Source organism: Myiozetetes cayanensis, unplaced genomic scaffold (assembly GCF_022539395.1).
Source record: "Myiozetetes cayanensis isolate MyiCay16 unplaced genomic scaffold, myiCay2020 scf21, whole genome shotgun sequence".
In the NCBI taxonomy this organism is placed as follows: domain Eukaryota; kingdom Metazoa; phylum Chordata; class Aves; order Passeriformes; family Tyrannidae; genus Myiozetetes; species Myiozetetes cayanensis.
The window spans coordinates 4,405,539-4,427,321 of NW_026087423.1; the positions used below are offsets into that span (position 1 = coordinate 4,405,539).

The 21,783-nt window shown below is 46.8% G+C and overlaps 3 protein-coding genes across 10 annotated transcripts in view; 1 reads left to right on the plus strand and 2 right to left on the minus strand.

Moving 5' to 3' along the window:
- Window positions 1-170: 170 nt before the first annotated feature.
- PRR14L (proline rich 14 like) lies at window positions 171-12,236 on the minus strand. 4 transcript variants are annotated; one of them, XM_050318823.1, is made up of 6 exons: window positions 9,956-12,236; window positions 6,723-6,788; window positions 5,851-6,018; window positions 5,426-5,532; window positions 4,511-4,582; window positions 171-3,906 (listed from the first exon to the last, which is right to left on the minus strand). In XM_050318823.1, the coding sequence occupies exons 1-6, from the start codon at window positions 10,049-10,051 to the stop codon at window positions 3,492-3,494; spliced, it is 924 nt and encodes a 307-aa protein (XP_050174780.1). In that variant the 5' UTR covers window positions 10,052-12,236; the 3' UTR covers window positions 171-3,491. The 4 variants fall into 4 exon arrangements, with proteins under 4 accessions (XP_050174780.1, XP_050174779.1, XP_050174777.1 ...); XM_050318822.1 differs by having other exon boundaries at window positions 6,723-6,791; XM_050318820.1 differs by having other exon boundaries at window positions 9,914-12,236.
- LOC126641768 (uncharacterized) lies at window positions 11,089-20,373 on the minus strand. Of its 5 annotated transcripts, none has more exons than XM_050318813.1 (4): window positions 18,992-20,373; window positions 17,326-17,407; window positions 13,118-16,234; window positions 11,089-12,562 (listed from the first exon to the last, which is right to left on the minus strand). In XM_050318813.1, exons 1-4 carry the CDS (start codon window positions 19,436-19,438, stop codon window positions 11,544-11,546), a joined length of 4,665 nt encoding a protein of 1,554 aa, XP_050174770.1. In that variant the 5' UTR covers window positions 19,439-20,373; the 3' UTR covers window positions 11,089-11,543. The 5 variants fall into 5 exon arrangements, with proteins under 5 accessions (XP_050174770.1, XP_050174769.1, XP_050174771.1 ...); XM_050318812.1 differs by having other exon boundaries at window positions 11,089-12,536; window positions 13,092-16,234; XM_050318814.1 differs by having other exon boundaries at window positions 11,089-12,437; window positions 12,993-16,234.
- Window positions 20,374-20,997: 624 nt separating this feature from the next.
- The window catches only part of DEPDC5 (DEP domain containing 5, GATOR1 subcomplex subunit), a 40,254-nt gene continuing 39,468 nt past the window's right edge, over window positions 20,998-21,783 (plus strand). The window contains 2 exon segments of the mRNA XM_050318815.1: window positions 20,998-21,043; window positions 21,615-21,732. Of these exon segments, the coding sequence (XP_050174772.1) occupies window positions 21,675-21,732 (58 nt within the window). The 5' untranslated portion in view covers window positions 20,998-21,043; window positions 21,615-21,674.

Here is a 21,783-nt window from a genome sequence, read left to right on the forward strand (position 1 = left end):
CCTCTTGAGGTGTGGCTGTGGATGAAGGAACATCAGAACTGCTGCTCTGTGCTCACCAAGCCCCTGTTACTCAACAGTGTCCATCTCTTTGGAGATTTGCCCTCTTTCCCCCATGTATGCACATGTATCGTGCCTGTTTACCCATGCAAGCCTGAAGGCCTTGAAAAAACTGAAAGGTTCTCAGAAAAATTTATTTCCATAAATTAAAAACACACACAAAAGAAACAGTAAAATTTTAGATTCACACAATATTGAACAGAAACAAAATGCCAAGAGCATGATGGAGGCTAATGGCACAAGTGTACAGATTCTCATGGAGCTATTTGTTAACTTGATAGCATCATACAGATTTTCAATCCACAGTTACCATCCATATGCTAGAAAAGCACCTGGAACATAATATCCCAAAGGCCCACCTGAAATCCAATACAGTGAGAACTGCTTGCAGGAATTCACATCCAGCAATCATCAGAACTCCAATGTACACAGCCAAGAGGCCAGGCAGGCTAATGCTGTACCACACATTAGGGAGCCTCAGCTGCTCCAGTCATAGCATGATGAAAATAACATCTTTTTTTCTTGGAAAGTGATCTTTCTATCTCCCATAATCAGCAAATGTAGCAAAGAGCTGCCTGGCTCTGCATAACTTACTACTGAGAGACAGGACGTGGCAAAAGCTTTGCATCTTCTCAAGCTGCTCTGGTCATCACTCTGAGAGCAAAGATGTACAAGGTCTTTCCACGGTGATACAAAAAAGTCCTCATTGGAGTGGATTCACCTGATGAAAAGGCAAATGCCCATATCCTCCAGCTAGGGATGGAGGCAAGACCCCGAAAGATGCACCTCTCTCCTTTTTTCTTTCAGTTCTCTGTGACAGGAGCAGCTCAGAGTGGCTGATGCCCAGCTTTTGCCCAGTTCCCAGTCCCAGTGTGCCAGCAGCAGCTCCAGGGAGCAGCTGTTCCAGGAGTGCTGGAAACAGGAACAGAGGGGGGAAAGGAGAAGAGAAAAAAGTGCACAAGCACAACTGACACCTGTTTGCTGCTTGGTCTCCATTAGCTCACATCATCATACAGACACTGAACCAAAAGAGAATAATGCTGGATATTTGGGTTGCCACAAACTCAGGTCTGGGACAGGCTAAAGCAACTGCAACATTTTGTAACTCCTTCCATTACTGTAAACCAGAGAGAATTGAGTGTTCTCTTTGCTCTCTCTGCTGTAGCTTGTAGAAAGCAAGCTAAGAAATGTTCTTTCAAAGCAATCAGAGACAAGACAGAACAGAGAGGCAGATAAAAAACCCCCACCCCAAACAAACCAACCAATCCCAACACATTCCGTGTTTTGAAGTACATTAGAGGTCTGAACTTTTCCTGGACCCAAGTTTCTTCCCTCCCCACCCATATCTTTATTTCCTTAAAGCCCTCACTAAGGTTACAGCTCAGTTATGTCACAGCACTGGAAGCCTCCCATATTAATAGAAGGTGAATGAATGTTCTCCAACAACCCCATTCTATAGCATAAATCCATAAAAATATATCTCTCACTCTTGCTCCCACTTCCAACCAGTCCATAATTGGGCTAATAAACCAGGATAGGGAAAGTTTCAAACATTTTTTTTTTTTTAGGAGGCAGTCAACCTTTGTTTTTTAGGGATTTCTTTTTACAAAAATAAAGAGGATCAGTTAGAATGTTCTACAGCAGCCTAACAGCTTAACCAGAAAAATAGTACGTCAATATGTTCAAAGTTTGCCTGCCTTGTTACTTCACCCTCAAACTCCAAACCCTACTCCTCTACGTGTGCACTCCTCTCTTTTCTTCAGTCTTCCTGATTAAAGATTATAATTACCCTTAAAACCAAGAATGTAAACCTTTGGGAATCCCAGCACGTAAGCTGGGAGCAAAACCAACCCAGATTAGATTTCTTTCAAGACTCAGGCACACACAGTGTAATAATCCTCTTCCATTTCTCTACTTTGAAAGCTCTGAAATTCAACAGATTGCTTGATCATTTTTAGTTTTCTGTTTGGTCAGTAACAGAAGTGGTAGAGCAACAGAAGATACCATTATTATCTTCAGTCCTGCATTTACTGGGACTTCATAAAAAATACCCACCCACTAGATATTTGCTCAATTTGAAGGTCAATAGAAACTCTATTACATGGGCAGGTAAATAAGAAAGTGCAAGTTCAAGTGAAAGAAAGAAGAGACTAATTCAATTTGAGCATCCCAGGAATGACAGCTTTGCCTGAACAACTCCTCTAGGCACTAAGGGACAGAAATGACCTGAACTGCAGCTGGCATTCACCTGGAATGATGCTGCAAGCAAGGGAAACACAAGTTATGCCAGAAGGGAGCTCTCTTCCTTCCCAAGGTAGAGCTGAGAAATTGCCCAGAGCTGCACCAGGTGATGACAATTGGCCTCACATCAGAAATGTCCACGTGCCAGGAGGCTCTTGGTACAACCACTGTTACGGCCAACAGTGTGCACAGAGAGTACTCAGTGAAGAGCTACAGGAACTGTAAATCTACAGTGGTAAAAAACCCCTCGAGATGGAAAACACCATTTCTTGCTGACATTCAGATCCAGTTAATATTTTTTATAGGTTTAAAATAATTTAAAAGCAAGGCTCAAAGATTCTGCTGGTATTCTCTCCATGCAGCAGGTCAGTTAAACAGAAATCTCTGCTTATGTACCCTGCAGTTTAACATCCTCGTGGGCTTTTCCTCTGGAGAAGAGGTTGGCATCAGCCAAGTAAGTAAAAAAATCTACTATTTGGGAAAAAGTAATACTGGGCACCATTTTTCCTTAAAACATTACCCTTTTTTGAGTTTAATAATGTTAAAAGGTGTCCTCATGCACCAAATAAAGAAACATATACAAAGTGCAAGGTATATAAAGTCTAGTTATGTGGGGCTTCTGCTGCCTGAAGCCAGGAAGGGCACAGAAACTCAGAAGGAACCTTTTAAGTTAACAGAAGGAAGAAACAATTGAATGCAAACCCAGACAGCTACTTTAATTATTAAAAAATTAGTGGTATATCAAGAATTCACCTTTATCAAACACCGTATCACTTCTGTCAGGTTGTTCAAAATAGCCATTCCTTACAGTAACACCAGCAGACTCAAATGTGCAAATGATCTGGAGTACAGAGTTCTAGCATCACTGAAAGTGCACTACTTCCTCCTTTACACTCCTACTCTACCCCCAAAAGGTGTTCTAACATAATTAATTAAATATAAGCAGTATTTTCCAGAGGAAGGAAGGGTAAATTTTATGTGGCTGTGTTACACTCCAACAGGGACGTCAAAGAATCCCTCCAATAGCATTTAAAAAAAAATAAAAAACAAAAAATAGCACCTTAAAGAGGGTCACAGCCAAGAACTGATTATCAGATGTTAGAAGAGAGCAATGCATGAAGAGGTCAGTAGATTTCTCCCCAGAGGAAAATACTCCCGAGGCTGACTGGCCCACTCCCAGCTCGGTGGCTCCCTCAGCTGCTGGAGGCCTGCTCCTGCTCCTGCTGCTGCTGCTGCTCCTGCTCCTGCTCCTGCCCCTGCTCCTGCTCCTGCTCCTGCCCCTGCTCCTGCTCCTGCTCCTTCTTCTGCTCCTGCTCCTGCTCCTGCTCCTGCTCCTGCTGCTGCTCCTGCTCCTGCTCCACCTCCTCTGCAAAAAAGGCTTCAAGGGCCATCAGCTTCTCACTCAGCAGCACATCCAGCTCTGCGCTCTGCAGGGCAGCCCTCTTGGCTCGGGTGAAAGAACCCACTGCTTTGACTTTGCCTCGTGTCTTCCTTTTCCGGGGAAGGGTAAAGTCCTGGAACTCGAGAATGCGCTTTCTCTTCTGCTGGCTGACAGAAATCAGGTGGCCATTCTTCTCCTTGGGCTCTTCAAAGATTGTTTCCAAGCTCCTGGGAAAAGCAGAGAATGCTCATGAACACTCAAGCAGCAGCAGCAGCAGCAGCAGCAGCAGCAGCCCCCTTCCATGGCCAGGGACATGGGGGGATTTCACAAGCCAAGGAAACCTGCTTTAACTTTGACATCTTTACAGCCCCTCCACACCTCCTGTAAGGAAGATTATCCACAGCTTCCACCTCCTACCACTGCACGTTCCTGCCAGCTAATTCCTCCCTGCTGCAGAGACACTGGGGTAGAATCTCTAGCTGTATTTCAGCTCAGTTATAGAATCTTGACTTTATAGAATAACTAGGTTTGAACATTTGAGGACATTAATATTTTACTTGGATGGAGACTGGAATGAATGAGTAGGTGAAAAAAATATACAAATCCATGCTTAACCAGCTGCAAATTCTTAAGTTCATATTCTATTTTACTGCTTTCCATCCAAATAGTAAAGATACTGTTTTTGAATTAACTTTCTCTACCACTTTAAAGTAGAGCAATTTAAAAACCATATCTCTCTCTCAGCTTTCAGACACGTTTCATCTCCTCTCTCTCCCTCTGCCTAATTAATTTACATTCATCTTCGTTGTCTCATTAGGAAGCACAACCAACCTGGCTGGAGGAGGGGACTTGTAGTTCTTGTTGGTGTAAATTTCTTCTAAACTAAATTCTTTCTTCTTAAGCCTGAAAAAAGTAATGACAAATCAATCAAGAAAGAAGAATTTCAAACCCACTTTTCTTCCCAGTGAGCAGATTTATGAGAGACAAGTACAGGTTCTCTGCCTCAACGCTGAGTGATTGTGCTTTAATTGGGGACAGTGAGGAATGAAAAATGAGCTCATTAAGGACCTAATTTCATGCAGTGTTTTTATAAGGTCTGGATCAAGACTTGCCCTTGCTGCAGAGGTCAGTGTTCCTTCTAGCATTCTGGGATGCTTTGAAATAATGATGCTCAAAAGGAGAAGGGGAAATGCCCTCACAGGTCACTCTCTGGTGAAAGCTGAGAAAAATCTTCCAGTCTGACAGATCAACACTTTATTTCTCGAGACTCCTTTTAGTTACTGACCATTCCCAAGCTTGATCTCTGAAGAAATGCATTCCTGTGTCAAAGCTGCCACTTGTGTTTAGGACAAAAGAGAACAAAATACCGGATGACTGGCTGGAAAAGCTTTATCAACGTTTGGCACTGTGATTACCCTCACTTCCCTAAGATCATTTGTCATGAACAAGGAAGGAACTGCATCAACACACCTTTCCAAGTGATCACTTCATCTCACTGTGCACTGCAGAATGACTGATTTTTAATCTGTATTTATCAAAACAAACTTCTTTCTTCTTTAGAAAAACCATTCCACTGCAGTTTAGTTTTCCCCATTTTGGCCAAACCTCAGTGAGTGGCTGATACAGCTGACAGCAAACACCAGACCTCCCTCAGCTGGGGCTGGACAAACCAGTGATGATTGTACTCACAGGCAGCAAATGTAAGCAGCAGGAGCCTGTCTGAGTCCCTTTCATGACACTGCTCACCTTTTTGGTTTGGGCAGTCCCATGGGAGTAAGGTTAGTGTCCGGCTTGGGGACAGTTTTCCTGATTCGGATCTCTGAGACTTTCTTTGGCCTCTTTTCTGGCTCAGTCTTAAAAAAAAAGAAAGAAGGGGAAAAAAAAAAGTTAAAATGAAGAAAATTACCACCACACCAGTCAACAGGATTCCCTTTTATGCTGAGTATGTCTATATGCTGAGTATGATCTATTGTGCTATTACCTACACATTAAACACTCCTCTCTGGTTTGCCACCTTCTTTCTGCTTGAATCAAAGCAGCAGCACAGACCAGACCCTGCAGCCTGTTTTCTCCCCTCATCTTTAACAGTTACTGGGTAATATTCAGCAGCAGCAGCTTCAAATTCTGGAGAACCAAGAGTCTGAGAGACCTACAATATAAAATGAGCTCACTTTTTTCATTTCTGTGTCATCCTGGGATCTCAGGCAGGCTGGAACGGGAGCATCGGCTTCATCCAGGGCACGGACCTGCAGCTCGGCCGCTGAAAGCCTGGGGGGGCTGGCGGCGACTCTGCAGGTGTGGGAGGCTTTGGGAACGGGAGTGGGAGTGAAGCTTCCAGGCTGGAACAGAGCAAGAAGGGGACACATGTAGATTAATACCCAGCTGACACTGCAGAGCATGCCCTGCTCTGTGATGTTCCTGCATTCAATATGGGCACGAGAAGCAATGCAGTTCAGACACTGCCCCCAGTGCTGCAGCCACACTGCTACTGACACAAACTCAACTGCCAGAGCATCTGAACACGTCATTTTAAACTCACTCCTTTCCTATAACTGGTTCACAGCTCTGTTTATCAACTACTGATAGAAAGGGATTAATTACATTTTCTACCAGCAAATTTCTAAGACACAACTATTAATCATACTTTCTATTTACAGATAAACTTAAAATACAGCTCTTTTATCTGCCATGCCTACACTGAGAAAGAACAGAAGGAAGTTTCAGCACCAAATGTCCAGTCGCTCAGGCAGGAAGGACATGGATCAAGTAAGGAACCCAAACTTCTCTAGTTTCACATACTCATTTCATACAAAGTGGCACAACGTGCTTGAAAGCACCACAACTGTTCTGTGCATTCAGGCTCCTCCACTCCTCTCCATTACACCATCCAGGCAGGTCACTTCACTAACTGTTTAATCACAAAGCTGTTCTTGCAGTGAACTGCCAAAAGCTGAAAGCCAAGATGGCACCAGCAATGGCTCTCTGAGAAAGCTCAGGATCCCTCAGGATCCCTCAGATAAACGTCCCCCACCTCAAGACTCACCGTGTGGCACCTGCAGTCTGCAGTGCTGCCATGCTCTGGGCAGGGAAGTGTGGGAACATGGCATAGCTGCTTCGAAAGGACAACGAGAAAACAAAACAAAACAAAACAGAAATTAGGTCTACACCATAAAATAGATCGAGGGAAAGATTATTAGTATAAACTGGACTGTAAGACAAAAGATACTCTCATATCAGGGATGAGAATGAAAGACTAAAATGATAGAAAAGATAGATATATCTGCCATTTAGGCCATTAAATTTCATTGACAGCTTGTTACGGAAATAGTTCTACTTTTGCTTAAAAATGGTAGTGATGAGATAAGGAGTTAAAAGTACAGAAGAGAGGGAGACAGCAGTACTGAAAGTCTTAATTATTTCTATGTAATTACTGAAGTCTAAAAGTTGAAATTATTTCTCTGAAAGTCTATATTCCTTATTTAACCCCCCCAGTTTTTAAAGTAACCAAAAACCTTGAAGGATTTGGCTACTAAATAAAAAAAAGTGCATAACGGCAACAGTGCCAAGTGAAAGGAAGTATTTCCATAAGATTAACTCCCTGTTGTCTCCAACTCCCACAGCCTTGAATACTCTTTAATGGATTGGAATCACCAAAGGGCTTTCCAGAAGGCTTGGTAATTACCATCGTTCCATGGCACGAAAGTCCTTTGATATTAAGCTTTCCTTTTGTGCCCATACTATTGCCAGCAGGAAATCAGCTGGGACAGCTCTTATGGCATTAAACAGCAAATCTTGTGCTCTCAAATCCACTGCTAAATGCACTTTGCTGCTCTGAAACCCAGCCATGCTGGCAGCACAGGGAGGTCCAACCAGCTCTAGAGAAGGTGGTCAGAAAGACCCTTTCCTTGTGTTTTTCATTTCCATCAGAACTGGAACACTTTATTTCTCTCACTGCCCCACTATTCCAACACTGCTGGAACCTGTCTTGGTAGTGCAGCAGAGCCCTCTGGGACAGAGGCAGAGCTCACTGTGTTATGCAATAATAACAATAATAATAATAAATTACAAGAAGACACAAAAAAACCCTTTAGAAATATTTAATCTAAATAAGCATTAATTAGAGAAAAGACTTCATTTAAAAAATGCTTTATTATTGGCAGTGGAAGTGACAGAAGATTATTTTTAGGCAGGAGAACTGCTCTAGTTCCTTGTTCTCTTGGTTATTAAAAACACTATGAATTAAATAATTTAAAGAGAAAAATCTTTTCCAGAAGAAAATGGCCTGCAGGGAACTTTTTAATTTTTTTCTGATTTTTAACTATCTTAATCAAAATAGGCAAAGATTTCTGTCATACTGGGAGCTGAAAATGCTTTTAGACTGCACCAAACACACTTCTTGTATTTACATACCAAACATTTATTTCATGATTTTCTCTGAGTACACACAAATTTAAGAGAGATTTACTGAATTATCTTTTTGTCACTGTTCCTGTTAATAACTTAAGAATTATTAGTTGATGAGAACAGGCAAAATGGAATCTAAAAAGGTGTTAAATATTCAAAATGTTAGGTTTTGTTCTTTATGTTGTTTTATAGCCAAACCTTTACTATTCAGTTTGATTTAGAAATAGGATTTATTTGCTGCACTTCTTTAAACTTTAAACTTTTCAACTCCCCACATGCTACAGTAACTTCACTTTGAAGGAAATACGAGCGGGGCAGGAGAATTAAGGCTGCCTCACACACATTTTTGTAAGGTATTTTGGAGAAAAAACAAAGGGAGTTTCAGACTATTTGAACTCTAGGTTCTTTTCCACTTGAAGTGAAAAGGTTTGATTTAAATTCTCTCCCTTTGGGAAGAAGTTCATTCATAGCAAAACATGCAGTTTTCAAACGACCCTTCATGTCAGGAACGAACTCGTCCTACACTCCCAGTCCAAGGACAAGCCTCAGCAACACCAACCAATCCATTCACCTCACACACACAGGTAAGTTTTAAAAAGGGGGTTGTTTTGGTTTTAACAGTGTGTTATTTTTAAGCTTAGTGCTCAAACTGTACTTCTCTGATAAGATTATTCCAGAGCACTCATTTGTTCATCAGAAAATTCAGCCTGATAAATTGACTCATCTGGAATCAAAAGAGAAGCAGGTCCCACAGAATGTGCTGAGAGTTGTCCCTATGCCATTATTCAATTTATTTAGTGCAGACAGCTCCCAGAATGGGGCAGCACTTCCATAAGCTCCCTCACACCTTTGGCAGACATTAGAATTTATATTAAACTTTTAGGTGTGTTTATAGAAAGCAAAGTGCAGCATTCGTTGTCTGGCAGGATTTTTGGTTACACTTATGTCAAGCTGTGGCATAAGAGAAATTCAGCAGTTCAGAGTGCCACACTAATCAAAGGAATTCATCAAAGGCACTTTGCTGCAGGGCTCAGGAGCCTTTACTCTGCCCAGGAATAAAACCAAGGGGGAACTGCCCCATGTCACTGGGAGATAAAGGGCAGAGCTCTTTGCTCAAGAGCATGCAAAAGTCCTGTGACAGAGCAAGGAACCTCTTCTTCATTCTGTTTATTAGTAAAGTGATTTAAATGCTGACAGCAAAGTCAAATTAAATATGCAAAGTAGATTTCAGTCCTCTCCCCACTCATAACAAGAACGACACACACAGAAAAATTCATTACCAACATGAACTGCAGCTACATTTGTGTGTGACAATACCAGGCACCCACTGTCAGAAGGTATAACATGCACAGAGATTAATTAGCACAGAACAGTCACAGAATACAATTAAAAATTTAACTGAATGGAACTCCCCCCTCCCCTTCCAATTCTTCCTAACCTGATATTGAGCATTTTAGAGTTGGTTCCAAGTGGCACTGGTGGCTCAGACCTCTGAAAAAAACTTTCCTACCTCCGAAATCCAGTTGCTCTGCAGTCACTCTGAATAGACCTAATGAAGTAGCTCACCTTTTGCATTATATACTCTGAGGCATGGTGTGTATATTTTGCAAGGGAGAAGAAAATAGAGTTAGCCATTCTGCCAAAACAGGACAGTATTAAAGAAGCGAAGGCAAATATATTTCAATTCAGCTAACAGACTGTTCTGCAGGACAGAATCTTCCACGTTGAGCCATTCTCGGAGCAGAATGCGTAGATTTGGAACGGGGGAAACTGCCCCTCCAATGCAAGCTGCGATCACCCTCTCCCTCCCAAAAAGGAGCCAGTACATACCCTGCACAGATTTAACCTCAGAAAGAAGTTGATGGGTTTTACCTGTTCTCGATGCCCACACTTGGCTGCCACTTGCAGTGATTGGGATGGAGAGGAGGGATTTCGGAAGGACGGGCAGAAGGACCGTGCTGGCTCCATATGGAGAGGACCCTGCCCAGGGAGTATGGCAATGAGGAGGCGAGGTCAGCGGGCACACAGCTTGGATACCTTGCCCCTTTCAAACCCTGTGCCAGCTGGGATATAAATAGTCTCTGGATGGTAGGAATGGGACTGCTTAAGTTTCTTCTTCTTGTCCAAATCCTGTAACATCCAGGGGAAGAAAGTGCTAACACTGTGTGAAGGCCAAGCCTGGAACAACCTCCTCTTCTCTCAGCTACAGCGTTTCTTCCAGGGTCAGGATGAGGAGCCACAGTCCTTGGGGTCGTTACAGAGTGAGCAGAACCAAGCTCAGTATTTAGAGCAGAATCTTCCTTGAAGGCTGTCGTATCTGAACAGCTTTGGGACAGGAGAAAAGACCAAGTCCACTTGGAAGCTGGCGCTGGTGTTTCTCCAGAAGCGGGCCCGTGATGTCCAGAGTGCTGGGATGTAATCCCTGGGAGGTCTGTCACGGGACTGGAGTCCAATTTGATGTGGAAAGAAATCGGGAAAACTGGGGTGTCCGACAAAGAGGTTGGAGGCTTGTGGCTTAAGTCTGAAAAAAGTATTTTGGTAGTTTCTACGGGATAAAGTGCCAATGGCTGAAAGCTGAACATCTTGGTGCACCAACTGCCAGCCCAGCGTGAGTGAACGTTCCTGTTAATGCAAGAAAAGGCTTCCAAGAGATTTTTCGATCTCTGGTGGCTGTACCTGTCACCCACAGGAAGCATTTCAGAGGAGTATGGCCGAGGTTGGAAGTCACAGACGCCCTTGGCAGGGGCCAGGAGCTTGCTGGCCATGGCAGACAACTTGCTCAGCAACGCTGGCTCTTTGGTACATTTCCGAAATTTCAAGCTGTTCAACAACCTGCCCCTCCTGGCCCTCTGCCCTCCTGGCACAGGAGCAAATCTCAAGGCTGTTTCCCTTTCCTTTGCCGATGATTTACATGGAAAGTACAAAGATTCCAGAGGTGTGTTTTCCTGCTTGGGGAATATTTGCAGGGGTAACTCGAAGATAGGTGGACTTCTGGTTGTTCTGAGTTTTCTAATGGTTTTTAGCTGATGCAATATGGGAACCTTTTTGCACGTCCTTCCAGGTTGTATTCTTAGTGGAAGAGGCCCTCCTAGTTTCTTTGTAGTTCCTCCTAGTTTATTTGTAGTTCCAAAGGCACCAGGGATTCCATCATACCCTAAATTAAGGTTCAGGTTTTCCATTTCTGAATCCTGAGTCTTCAAAAACTGTGAACTAATAATATCTGTGGTAATCTTTGGCCTTTTAACTTCTTGTAAAGTGCTACATAGTTTACTTTCACTGCTTCTGACAGCAAAAGTCTCCTCTAAAGGACCTTCAAACTTCTTATTTCGAGATGTCACCAACTCATTTGAAGAGCTGCCTAAGAGTTCAGAACTGTGCAACATGCTGGGTGTGATTTTTGCTTTCTCTTGGTGGGCCTGGTCTGACTGGATGCACTTCTATCTTTTCATACTTCTTTTGTTTAGTTACTTGATGCTCCTCTATTTGGTGGAGTCTCTTTGAACCTGAAGCCTCGTTCTCCTGGCAAAGCGCACGAGCTGCTGCTGTGTCCTGGCGCTCCGTTCCCTCCTGTCTGCTGCTCCGTGCTCCGTGCAGCTGATCTGTAAGGCACCCGTGCTGCCCTGCAAACCCCCCAGCCTGGGCATGGCCCTGTGCCCCTGGCTGACGGGGAGCTCAGAGGAGGGGGGAGCGTGGCTGGTGGATCACCCTGCAGTCCTGGGGAAGCCCCTGCCTCAGACACAGCCTGGCAGTCCTGCAGAGCTGCTGAAAGCACGCGGGTACCCGCTACGTTTGGGAGCTCTCCATCGCCGCTTCTTTCGTTTGAAACATAGTTTAGGTTGGATCTTGGGATCTCTTCCAAAACCTTGCCGTGGTTCTCAGCACCGAGGGGGACTATTTTGCCACCGGACTCTTTAGAGTCTTCTAACGAGGCCCATGGATGACTTCTCAGCAACTTTTTTCTAGGGGCTATTTCTTCTCCCAGCTTCTCTTCTACACATGTATTTTTAAACTTCTCTTCACAGGGAGGACTTTTTGGTGAGGTCCCATCCATGTCAGTTGGTGAGCAGTGCCCCTCACCTTTCAGGCTTTCTTTGCTGTGGGCACAAACCCTCGAGCTTTTTGCCCCAGTCAGGGAGCCTGCTGCCATTTCATTCTCTGAAGAGGGAATCTCAATATTGCTGCATTTCCTCTTAACAGAAATTATTACAGAAAGAATTTTTGTCATTGAAGAATCTTTGCTGAATTTTTTGTCTGAAAACAAGTTCTCTCTTTGTTCATTCTCAGGTGACATACAGGTTTCTTTCTCAGGCAGAGTGATGCCACAGCTCACAGCTGACTGTGTTTCTGAATCCACCTGAGTCTTATTGAAAGGTTCTTGGATGTCAAACTTTCCAGAGTGGGATGGACCAACAGCCCTTGGAGCACTGGTTTCTTTACCAGGCTCAGACATTACCTGTGGGCAAGTGTTACTTAAGAGAGGTTTTATGCTCAGACTTTCTCTGTGTTCTGTATCTGAAAGCTCATTCGTATTTTCTGGCTCAGATGTATTTTTAAACTTCTCTTCACAGGGAGGACTTTTTGGTGAGGTCCCATCCATGTCAGTTGGTGAGCAGTGCCCCTCACCTTTCAGGCTTTCTTTGCTGTGGGCACAAACCCTTGAGCTTTTTGCCCCAGTCAGGGAGCCTGCTGCCATTTCATTCTCTGAAGAGGGAATCTCAATATTGCTGCACTTCCTCTTAACAGAAATTGTTACAGAAACAATTTTTGTCATTGAAGAATCTTTGCTAAAAACTTTGGCTGCAGATGGCTCACAATTCTCTCTTTGTTCATTCTCAGGTGACATACACAGCTGTTCTTTCTCAGGCAGAGAGATGCCACAGCTCAGAGCTGACTGTGTTTCTGAATCCACCTGAGTCTTATTGAAAGGTTCTTGGATGTCAAACTTTCCAGAGTGGGATGGACCAACAGCCTTTGGAGCACTGGTTTCCTTACCAGGCTCAGATATTACCTGTGGGCAAGTGTTATTTAAGACAGGTTTTATGCTCAGACTTTCTCTGTGTTCTGTATCTGAAAGCTCATTTGTATTTTCTGGATTATATAACATGGATGTCCCATGGATTGATGAGATGGGTAAAAATTGGGCACTAACTGTATTTTCCTGGTCCTCCACCAATGACTTCATCTTTGGCAAAGATGGCTGTGTTTTGTTTCCTGCAAACACCAGCTCTGCTTTCTCCTGTGCAGGTTTGGTACAACAGTGCTGTGAGCCACGTGCTTCGCTCTCAGAAGAGCAAAGGAGTTCCTTTCCAGTCTGTTCTTCAGGAGTTCCTTCCCTGCCTGTTTCACAGTCATCCTCCTGCTCTTTTGGTTTGATTGTCTTCTCTTCAGTTAGATCATTGATGGAGCCCACGTATCCTGAACAGTCTTTATTTCCCACACCAATTACAGAGTCCAAATTCTCTACATTCTCTTGCAGAGTTCCTCCCAGCCTGTCTTCTCTTGTGTATCTGTGCATTAACAGAGGCAAGTCAGCCCCTGCTTTCAGCACTACCTCGTCCCCCACACTAGAGCCAGATTCACTTTCCTCCTCAGAGCTGTCTGTAGTTTGTAAGCCAGGCTTTGCTTGGTGGGGTGAGGTCTCTGAGCACAGCTCCCTGCCTGGCCCTGGGCCACCCAACTCCCTCGGACAGCCGTGACCCCGGTTCTCCCGTGGGCAGAGGGTGGGCTCTCTGTGGCTGGCACGCTGTGCTGGGATGCTCCCGCTGGCAGGTGCTGGACATGCAGCACAGCCTGAGGTGCTGCAGTCTGAGGGATCAGCTGGGAGCGAGGGCACTTCCCCCTGCTCCTGGGTGCCCAGAGAGCTGCGAAATCCAAAACTGTGAGCACAGGTGGTTTTGTCCAAATATCTGGCTAATAACTGTTCACTGCTCTGATTTCCCTGATTGCCTTCAGGGGCGTTTGGAGAAGCCACAGTTCTTGTTCCATCACACTGCTCTCTCTGGGAAGCACACGCGCCCTTCTGTTCCTTTGCCTCGTCTCTGTCACAAACAACTTCGCTGCCTTGGGCTACTTCACAAACATCGAACAGTTTCACAACCTTCATATTCTTATTTGAAATCTCATCTCTTGCCAAGGTAGCAGCAGACTTCTCTGCAGTATAAGCTGAGCAAAACCTGGGTTTTCCTATGGGAATGTCATTTCTCCCATGCAGAGCTACAGCTCTGTAGCCCCAGTCATCTTCACAAGGAGGAGATCCACATGCCAAAGGAATGCGTGCTTCTGGAGAAATGGCTGCCTCTTGACTATTATATCCAGTTGAAGACTCTCCTCCTGAATTACCGTGTTCTTCAATCTTCTTATCCACATCAACAGAATGACTGTTCAGGAAAACTTCACCCACACGTGCACTCCCTGATACAATGCAGGAAGCACTGGCAGCTGGACTCTGGTCTTTCATACCATGATTACTACAATGCTGTGTGTAATAATGTTCATTTTCTAAACCAGTGCCCACTCTCTGCAGATTCCCTGCAGATTCCATGTCCTTTTGGGATACTCTGTGTGCCATATTAGGGTCATAAAAAGTCCTGGAACTCACTGAAGACTTGAATTTGTCTTTATGAAGCAAAACTGCAGTGACTTGTTCCCCTGTTGTTCCAGAAGCACCAACAGTCTCTTTTCCAGACAGATTATCCCAACCCTTGTCCCTGTGTGAAACTTCATTAGCAGTACAAGGACACTCATTATGATGAGGTTCTCTTGATTTTTGCAAAATAGGAGGTAGATTTACATTTAGTGTATAAAACAAATGTGTTTCTTTCCCAGTGGACAAACTGTCACTCCCATCAGCTTCTGCAGCTTCAGCTACACCACCAGCCAGCCCATCTGATGTTGTATTGCTCTCAGAGTCCTTTGCAAGCAGTTGTGCCTTGGGTGGATCTTTTTCTTGCTTGCTACTAAGGTCAAGACAGCTGTGATGTCTGGGAGGAGGAATTTTCTTGGAGGTATTGTAAGAGCTCGTGTCTCTCTCTCCAGTTCCACGGGAAGCAATGTTGCCTGTTTCCATCAACAGACTATTTTCTTTTATACCATCCTTGCACAGGTCACTGAGAGAGAATTGCCACTGGTCCTTTTTCAACTTCTCAGCTTCTGATGGGACTCTTTGAAATTTTTCCTTTGAGAACTCCTCAGGAAATGAAGCAGCAGAACTAAAAACTGAAGAATGACAATGCTCAACACCCTGCGGAGCTTCAGGCCGGCTCCAAACTTCCATGTTATCTCCCACAGCAATTTTTCTCCTGACTTCAGCAGACTCTCCAAACTGAGAGCTGTAGGATTTACCTATCCCAGCACTGAATTCCCTAGGATCAGTTTTAGCACTAGATAATCCTTTGTTCCTCACTGCTGGGATCTGCTCTACTGGCACGGATGTGGAGCTTCGGCTTCCTACAAAGCCGGTTCCGTGATCGTAACGAGTGTGACGTTCCACGTGTTGGGGAAGATACTCTGGGGGGGGTTCATTGATAATTCCATGAACTGCAGCACTGCTGTTTTCTACTGGCATATTTCTGAAGTCCAGACAGGAGCTGCTTTTCAGAACTGGACAGAAAACTCCCGAACTGGCTGTGGACGATGTCCTGCAGCTCCCTGCTGAGGACAACCCACAGGAGTCATTCTGTCTGGGTACAGCACCCTTACAGAAGTCACGAGCATCATGTTCTTCATCCTGCTGACAAGTCTGGCAATGAGCAAGTGATGCACTGAATTCATTGACAGGATTTCGTGTGGGTAACTTTTCTTCTTCAGTCTCCAAGGCAGACACGCCACTCCCCCCTGCTCTCGTGGCAGTGTGGGCTTCCAGCCCAGTACAGTCATCTGTTTCTTGGGGATGGTGTGTGGCTGCTCCAACGTTCAGGACTCTGAAAGGCTCTAAAAAATCTAAGATGCTGGTTTGTGTAACCCCAGCTCTGGCCAGGACTGTGTCTACATCTGGGCATTCCTTGCTCTCAGCTGGAAGACCTTTCCTCACTCTGTCACTCCTGTATCCTGCTTTACTAAACATCCTAGTCCCATCAGCCTTCATACCTTGTACTTCTTCGGGGAGCTTTGGCAGAGTTTCAGCTGTCACCTGAACATTTGCTTGGTTTTCCTCTGCATAAGAAAAGATAAAGCAAATCAGAACCATACCCTGAATTTGGAAGGCATTCAGCTTAGTCCCTTTTGGTGCTGTGACAATACTGCAGTGTCAGGGACCAGGATGTTTCTAACAGGGAGGAATCCTTTTCAATACAGACATTCCCAGGAGCATTCCAAGAGCTGGGGATTTCAGATTCTTTTAATATCGAGCCAGGTGCTTGCAGGTCCTGTAATTTAACACACAGGCCACCAGCATAAAGCTTATTTTTCACATCAAAACTCAGCATAGCTGGGGACTTGATCTGCTCCAGCCTAGAGAGATGGTTGGGCATTGAGTGGCCATTTCCATTTCTTCCTCCTTGGAGACCTTTCTGGCAGTGACTCATCCAAAGGAACACAGGGCATATCTCATCTGTCCAAGCCATTTGGATTATTAATAAACTTCTTTTGTAAAATCACAAAGAAGGTGCTAACTAGAGAATTACAATTACTGAAGAATGTCTTCATATTCAAAACTTTACAGAGAACGTTTTTTTCTCAAAATTCTGCAGATCTTTTCCAGATTTTCTAGTAAGGACCAGATTAAGAAAGAGGGAGGGAGAAAGAAAATAAGTACTAGATGCAGGCAAAGTGACCAAAGCATTTGGAGCTAGAAGATTCTGGAGGATTATACTGAAATTAAGATTTAGTTGTCTTCTTCCTTTGGATTCTGCACTTTTAATTTCATTTTTTAAACCATTCAAAAATGACTAATACTTTTCCATGTATTTGCTATTACTGCTCTCATACAATCCAGCTTTGAAACAAAAAAAAAAAAAGAAATGCAAAATATCTGCTACTGGCACCCCCTTCTGCTTTGGGGTAAATAATTACTTGAATTAAATAACTAAAATGCATCTTGTATGGAAAAGGTCTCCAGAAAAGTACCTAATGCTACCAGGGCAAAGCAAAGCTTTAAGGTTTGGTGTTGTTATAGCTATGCAGGGAAATACTGTAAAACAAAACCAATGATCCATCCCCAAACCAGTCATATCAACTCTAAATCAACGAGGAGTATCTGGGAGGGAAGCAGGGGGTAGAGAGGGATGTACAGCTAAAGTAGCTACCTGTGCTCCTCAGAGATCCTGCAACCTCAGTGTAATGGGCTCTTGAAGGCTTTGCCTCTTGCTGGGCGAAGGGAAGGTCCTCCTGAAACAAGACAAACGTCAGTGGGGTGCATGGACAGATGGGCTTCTGACTGTGCCGTGTCTGGGGACTGCACCTGCTCAGCTGGGTGAGTTCAGGAACAGCAAATCACCAGGAAACCTCTGGACAGGCCAGCCTTGCACAGAGCCTGGCGCACTTCCCACCAGCACTTGTCATTCCCTCCTCAGCCTCTCGGTGCACACCGAGAAACGAGGACCATCCACAGAACATCTGCGCTCACAGCACTGAGCTCCTGGGGCACAGGCAGCCAAAATGGCACTAAAGGGCTTCAAATGCAAGTTGTTGAAAATCTGAATGAGCAGAGTAACTCAACCTGCAGGTGTGTCTCAGCACCACCCTGCACCTCTGGGGAGATGGGAGCATTTTCTGGCTGGTTTGGAACTTGCCTTTACCAGCCCTTCCCTGGGCTCAAAACCACAAACCCCCAACAGACGACCTCGGTCTACTTGCAAAAAAAACCCCAAAACAACACCCCACAACCAAACTTAGAAAGATGTAAAAATTCATCTTGGAAAACTGAAGGATTGTGGAAAATTTATTTCATTTTATTTTCACAAATTTTCAAAAAATCAAACAGCTTTCAAAATTCGGAATTAAACTCACAAATTACTTTAGCATTAAGAAAAACCCAGTAATTAGAGTAAAACACTTATCCAGGTATTTCCTGGCTGGTATGTCTTCAATCCCAATACATTTTTTCTCCCCTGTGTGCTTTGGTGTATGTGAAAAATATTTACAAACTAAAGAAAATTATCAAGGATGTCCCTAAAAATCTCGGTTTTTAAATAGAGTTTCGTGACTCCTCAGTTTTGAATAGAAAATCCTCTGGCATATTTTTCAGCAGCTTTAACCTAGAAATAACCTTTTTTATCATCAGTGTTTGCTAAAGGGGAGAAGAAAAAAAGCCATAACACTTTTACTCTTCTGAAAGAGTAAACCAACAGCGATTTCCTCTGTAATTGCAAACAATAATTCTAAGCCCCAAAACTGAAATGCTAAACTGGAGCCCTCTGTGGCACTCTAATTCCAGTGCTGGCCTGAGGTAACTGTTATTTTGTGGTCAGTGCCTTGGCTGGGGTGGCAGCACCACTCCAAAATGCTGACCCACAGAACACCTTTACTGGGCAAGGACAGTCTGAGTTGTTTCTCTTCTCCTTTCCAGTCACTGCCAGTTTTGTTCCTTGTTCTGTTCCAGACCTGCCTCACACCCTTCCAACAGCACTGAGCAAAGTGACTCCCCTGATGGTTTGAAATGCTGCTGGTCTGCTGAGGCACAGCCTCGTTTTTCCCTGGATCCACGATAATCCAAATGCTGACACACACCCTGCAGGTGTCCAAGGCCAGGCTGGATGGGGCTCTGAACACCCTGGGCTAGTGGAAGGGTCCCTGCTCATGGCAGGGGGTGCAACAAAATGATCTTCAGGGTCCCCTTCCAACCCCAACCAGTTATGACAAACACCAGAAGACACAGAAGAAAACCACGAAACCCTCTGGCCAAAGCCACTGCCTGGTGACTGACCCTGAATTCAAGATATCACACAGGGATTCATTTTTGCCTTTGCTTACTTGTTTTGAGCAAGTTTCCCCTGGAGTGAAAGCAGAGCCTTCAGCATGGTGGTCCTCAGCACCTTGGGCCTCTTCATCTTCTTTCTGGCATCCATCACTGGAACAGTCCACTTTCCTGAAGTGTCTCTTTTTGCTATTTTCATTCCCCTCAAGGTCCCCAGGCTGCAGCAATTCCTCAGGAAGGGATTCTGCTGGCCTGTGAGAAACCACCTCGAGCACATCCCCCAGATCCTCCGTGTTCTGGCAGAAGTTCCCTGCTCCCGAAGTCCAGGGAGCGTCCCTGTGTGTGAGCACAGGCCCCGAGCCCTCAGGCTGTGCCCCCAGTCCCAGGGCAGGTCCTGGCACTGCCATGAGCTCCGTGGAGACGCTCCCGGGCAGCCCAGGGTACAACTCCAGCACAGCAGCCCCGGGAGAATCCAAGAGAGACTCCAGCCCAGCTGAGAGCATCAGGGCAGCTGAGGATTGGCTGTCCTGAGCTTTGCAGTTTAGCCTAAAAATAAAAGCAATGTTACATCAACATTTGCAGGGAAATCCCAGAATATCCTGAACTGGAAGGGACCCACAAGGATGGCTGAGGTCCAACTCCTGGACTACATTAAAAACAGTTCAAGCCTCAACCATGTATGTTTAAGAAAGGTTCTTCCACACAGGTTTTTAAGGTACTTCCAAAAATATTTTTAAGGTACTCCCAAAAATATTTTTAAGGTACTTCCAAGTATGTTTTTAAGAAAGGAGCTGAGAAACCTTTGGGTATTTAAGGAAATGCTTTACAAACAAAAGAGCCGAGTATGGACAAACAGACATTCCCAAGGCTTGTTTTCACATTCTAACATCTCCCTACAGATTTAACCTCATCTCCTGAAAAACCTGGAAAGAGGCTACAAAGCAAATCACGGGACTTGTATCAGACATCCTGCTCCTTCGCTAAAGCATCGCTCGTGTTCCTGGGATCTCGTAAGTTTCTAATCCTTGGGGAAAAGAATCCCAATTTTTCTTCACGTTTCTGCCTTAAAGGAACACTTTCCAAGGCATCACCCTCACACTGTGCCCCGCACCTCCTGACGTGCGGGGAGTGCCTTGTGCGGGCACAGCCCCGGGGTCGGGACCCCTGCAAGCCCCCAAATAAACACCGCGGAGGCTGCGGGGGAGAGGCAGGGGAGCCCCGGCCCTCATCCCCACTCCCGGAGCCAGAGCAGCCCGGGCACAAACAGCTGTCACCGCATCCGCCCGGGGGGACCCGCAAGGCCACCTGTCCCGGGAGCCGATCCCCTCCCCGAGTCCTGATCCCCCCTTCCCGGGTCCTGATCCCCTTCCCGGGTCCTGATCCCCTTCCCGGGAGCCGATCCCCTTCCCGGGTCCTGATCCCCTCCCCGGGTCCTGATCCCCTTCCCGGGTCCTGATCCCCTTCCCGGGAGCCGATCCCCTTCCCGGGTTGGTCCCAGCCCGAGCCGCGGGCAGGGCCGGGGCGGCCCTCGTCCTGTCCCCGCTCCGGTACGCCGGGGGTCCGCGGCAGCGCACGGGAGGAGCCGGCGCCGCCGGTAATTGCACCCCGCCGGTGTCCGCCCGGTGCCGGCAGGGGCGGGCTCGGCCCCGCACCGCCCCCGCCGCGCCCGGGCAGGGCTGGGCGCCGGCAGCCGCTCGCCCCCCGCTGCCCGCCCTGGGCCGGCGCTGTGCGGAGGCGGCCCCGCCGCGAGTCCCGGCCCCGCCCCGGCCGGCCCCGCCCCCCGTTACCTGAGCGGCGGCGGCGCCGCGGCCCCGCTCCGGCCCGCCCGGCCCGCCCCGCGCGTCACTTCCGCATCCGGGGCCGCCGCGCGCGCATGCCCGCGGGGACCGCTGCGGCCCCGCCCCCAGGAGCGGCCGCCACTCCCCCGGCCCCGCCCACCCCACGCGGGGGCGTGGCCCGCTCGTCACGCGCCTTCCCGCGTCCTCGGCGGTGTCACGTGACGCGCGGCCCCGGACGTGGAAGCGGCGCCCGGACGGTGCCGCCGCCCCGGGGGGACACGGACCCGCAGGTGGGGACACGGACCCGCAGGGGGGGACACGGACCCGCAGGTCAGAACCGCCCCGGGAGCGCCGCGCACGGTGATCCCGCCGCGCTGTCCCGCGCTGTCCCGGCCCGCCGAGCGGCACCGGGCACTGAGGCGTCCGAGCTCCCCCCGGCCCTTTCCCCCGGGGCTCTGCGCGGCCGCCGCGCTGCTCGCCCTGCGCTACCGCCCGCTGGCCGAGGGTCGGGGCCCCGGCGGCCTCCGTCGGTGCTCCGGCACGAACTCGCTTGGCTGCTCTCGGTCACTTAGAAACAAGCAGCCCAAGGGCCGCAGCGGTTCCGGTGCTCTCCGGAGGTGCTTTCTGGCAAATCTCCCTGCACCGAGCGGCGTTTCTTGCCATCAGCTCCAAGTTTGAAAGTTCATTTTAACGAGTTTTGAATGTACGGGGTTTTTGTCCATTGCGACAGAGTAACGCAAAGAGTGCTTTGGACTTGGCTGTTCGCTGTCCTTGCCCAGCGCTCCCCTCTGCCGGCCCCGCTCTGCCGCGCCGCGGGGACAGCGGGCTGTGCTCACGCACAGAACACACAGAGCGGCTTTGTACTGACAAGAGGGCTGTGTTTGCTGTTATTTCCTGTCAGATATGCGAGATGCCTTCAGCTGTCTCTGCTCGAAGCAGCTGAGAAGAGCTGGAGTCCAAGATGAGAACCAACAAGGTGTACAAGCTCGTCATACACAAGAAGGGCTTTGGAGGCAGTGGTCAGTATCTCCTGGTTTGCAACTTGAGACCAGCGCTCACCTCACTGAAAG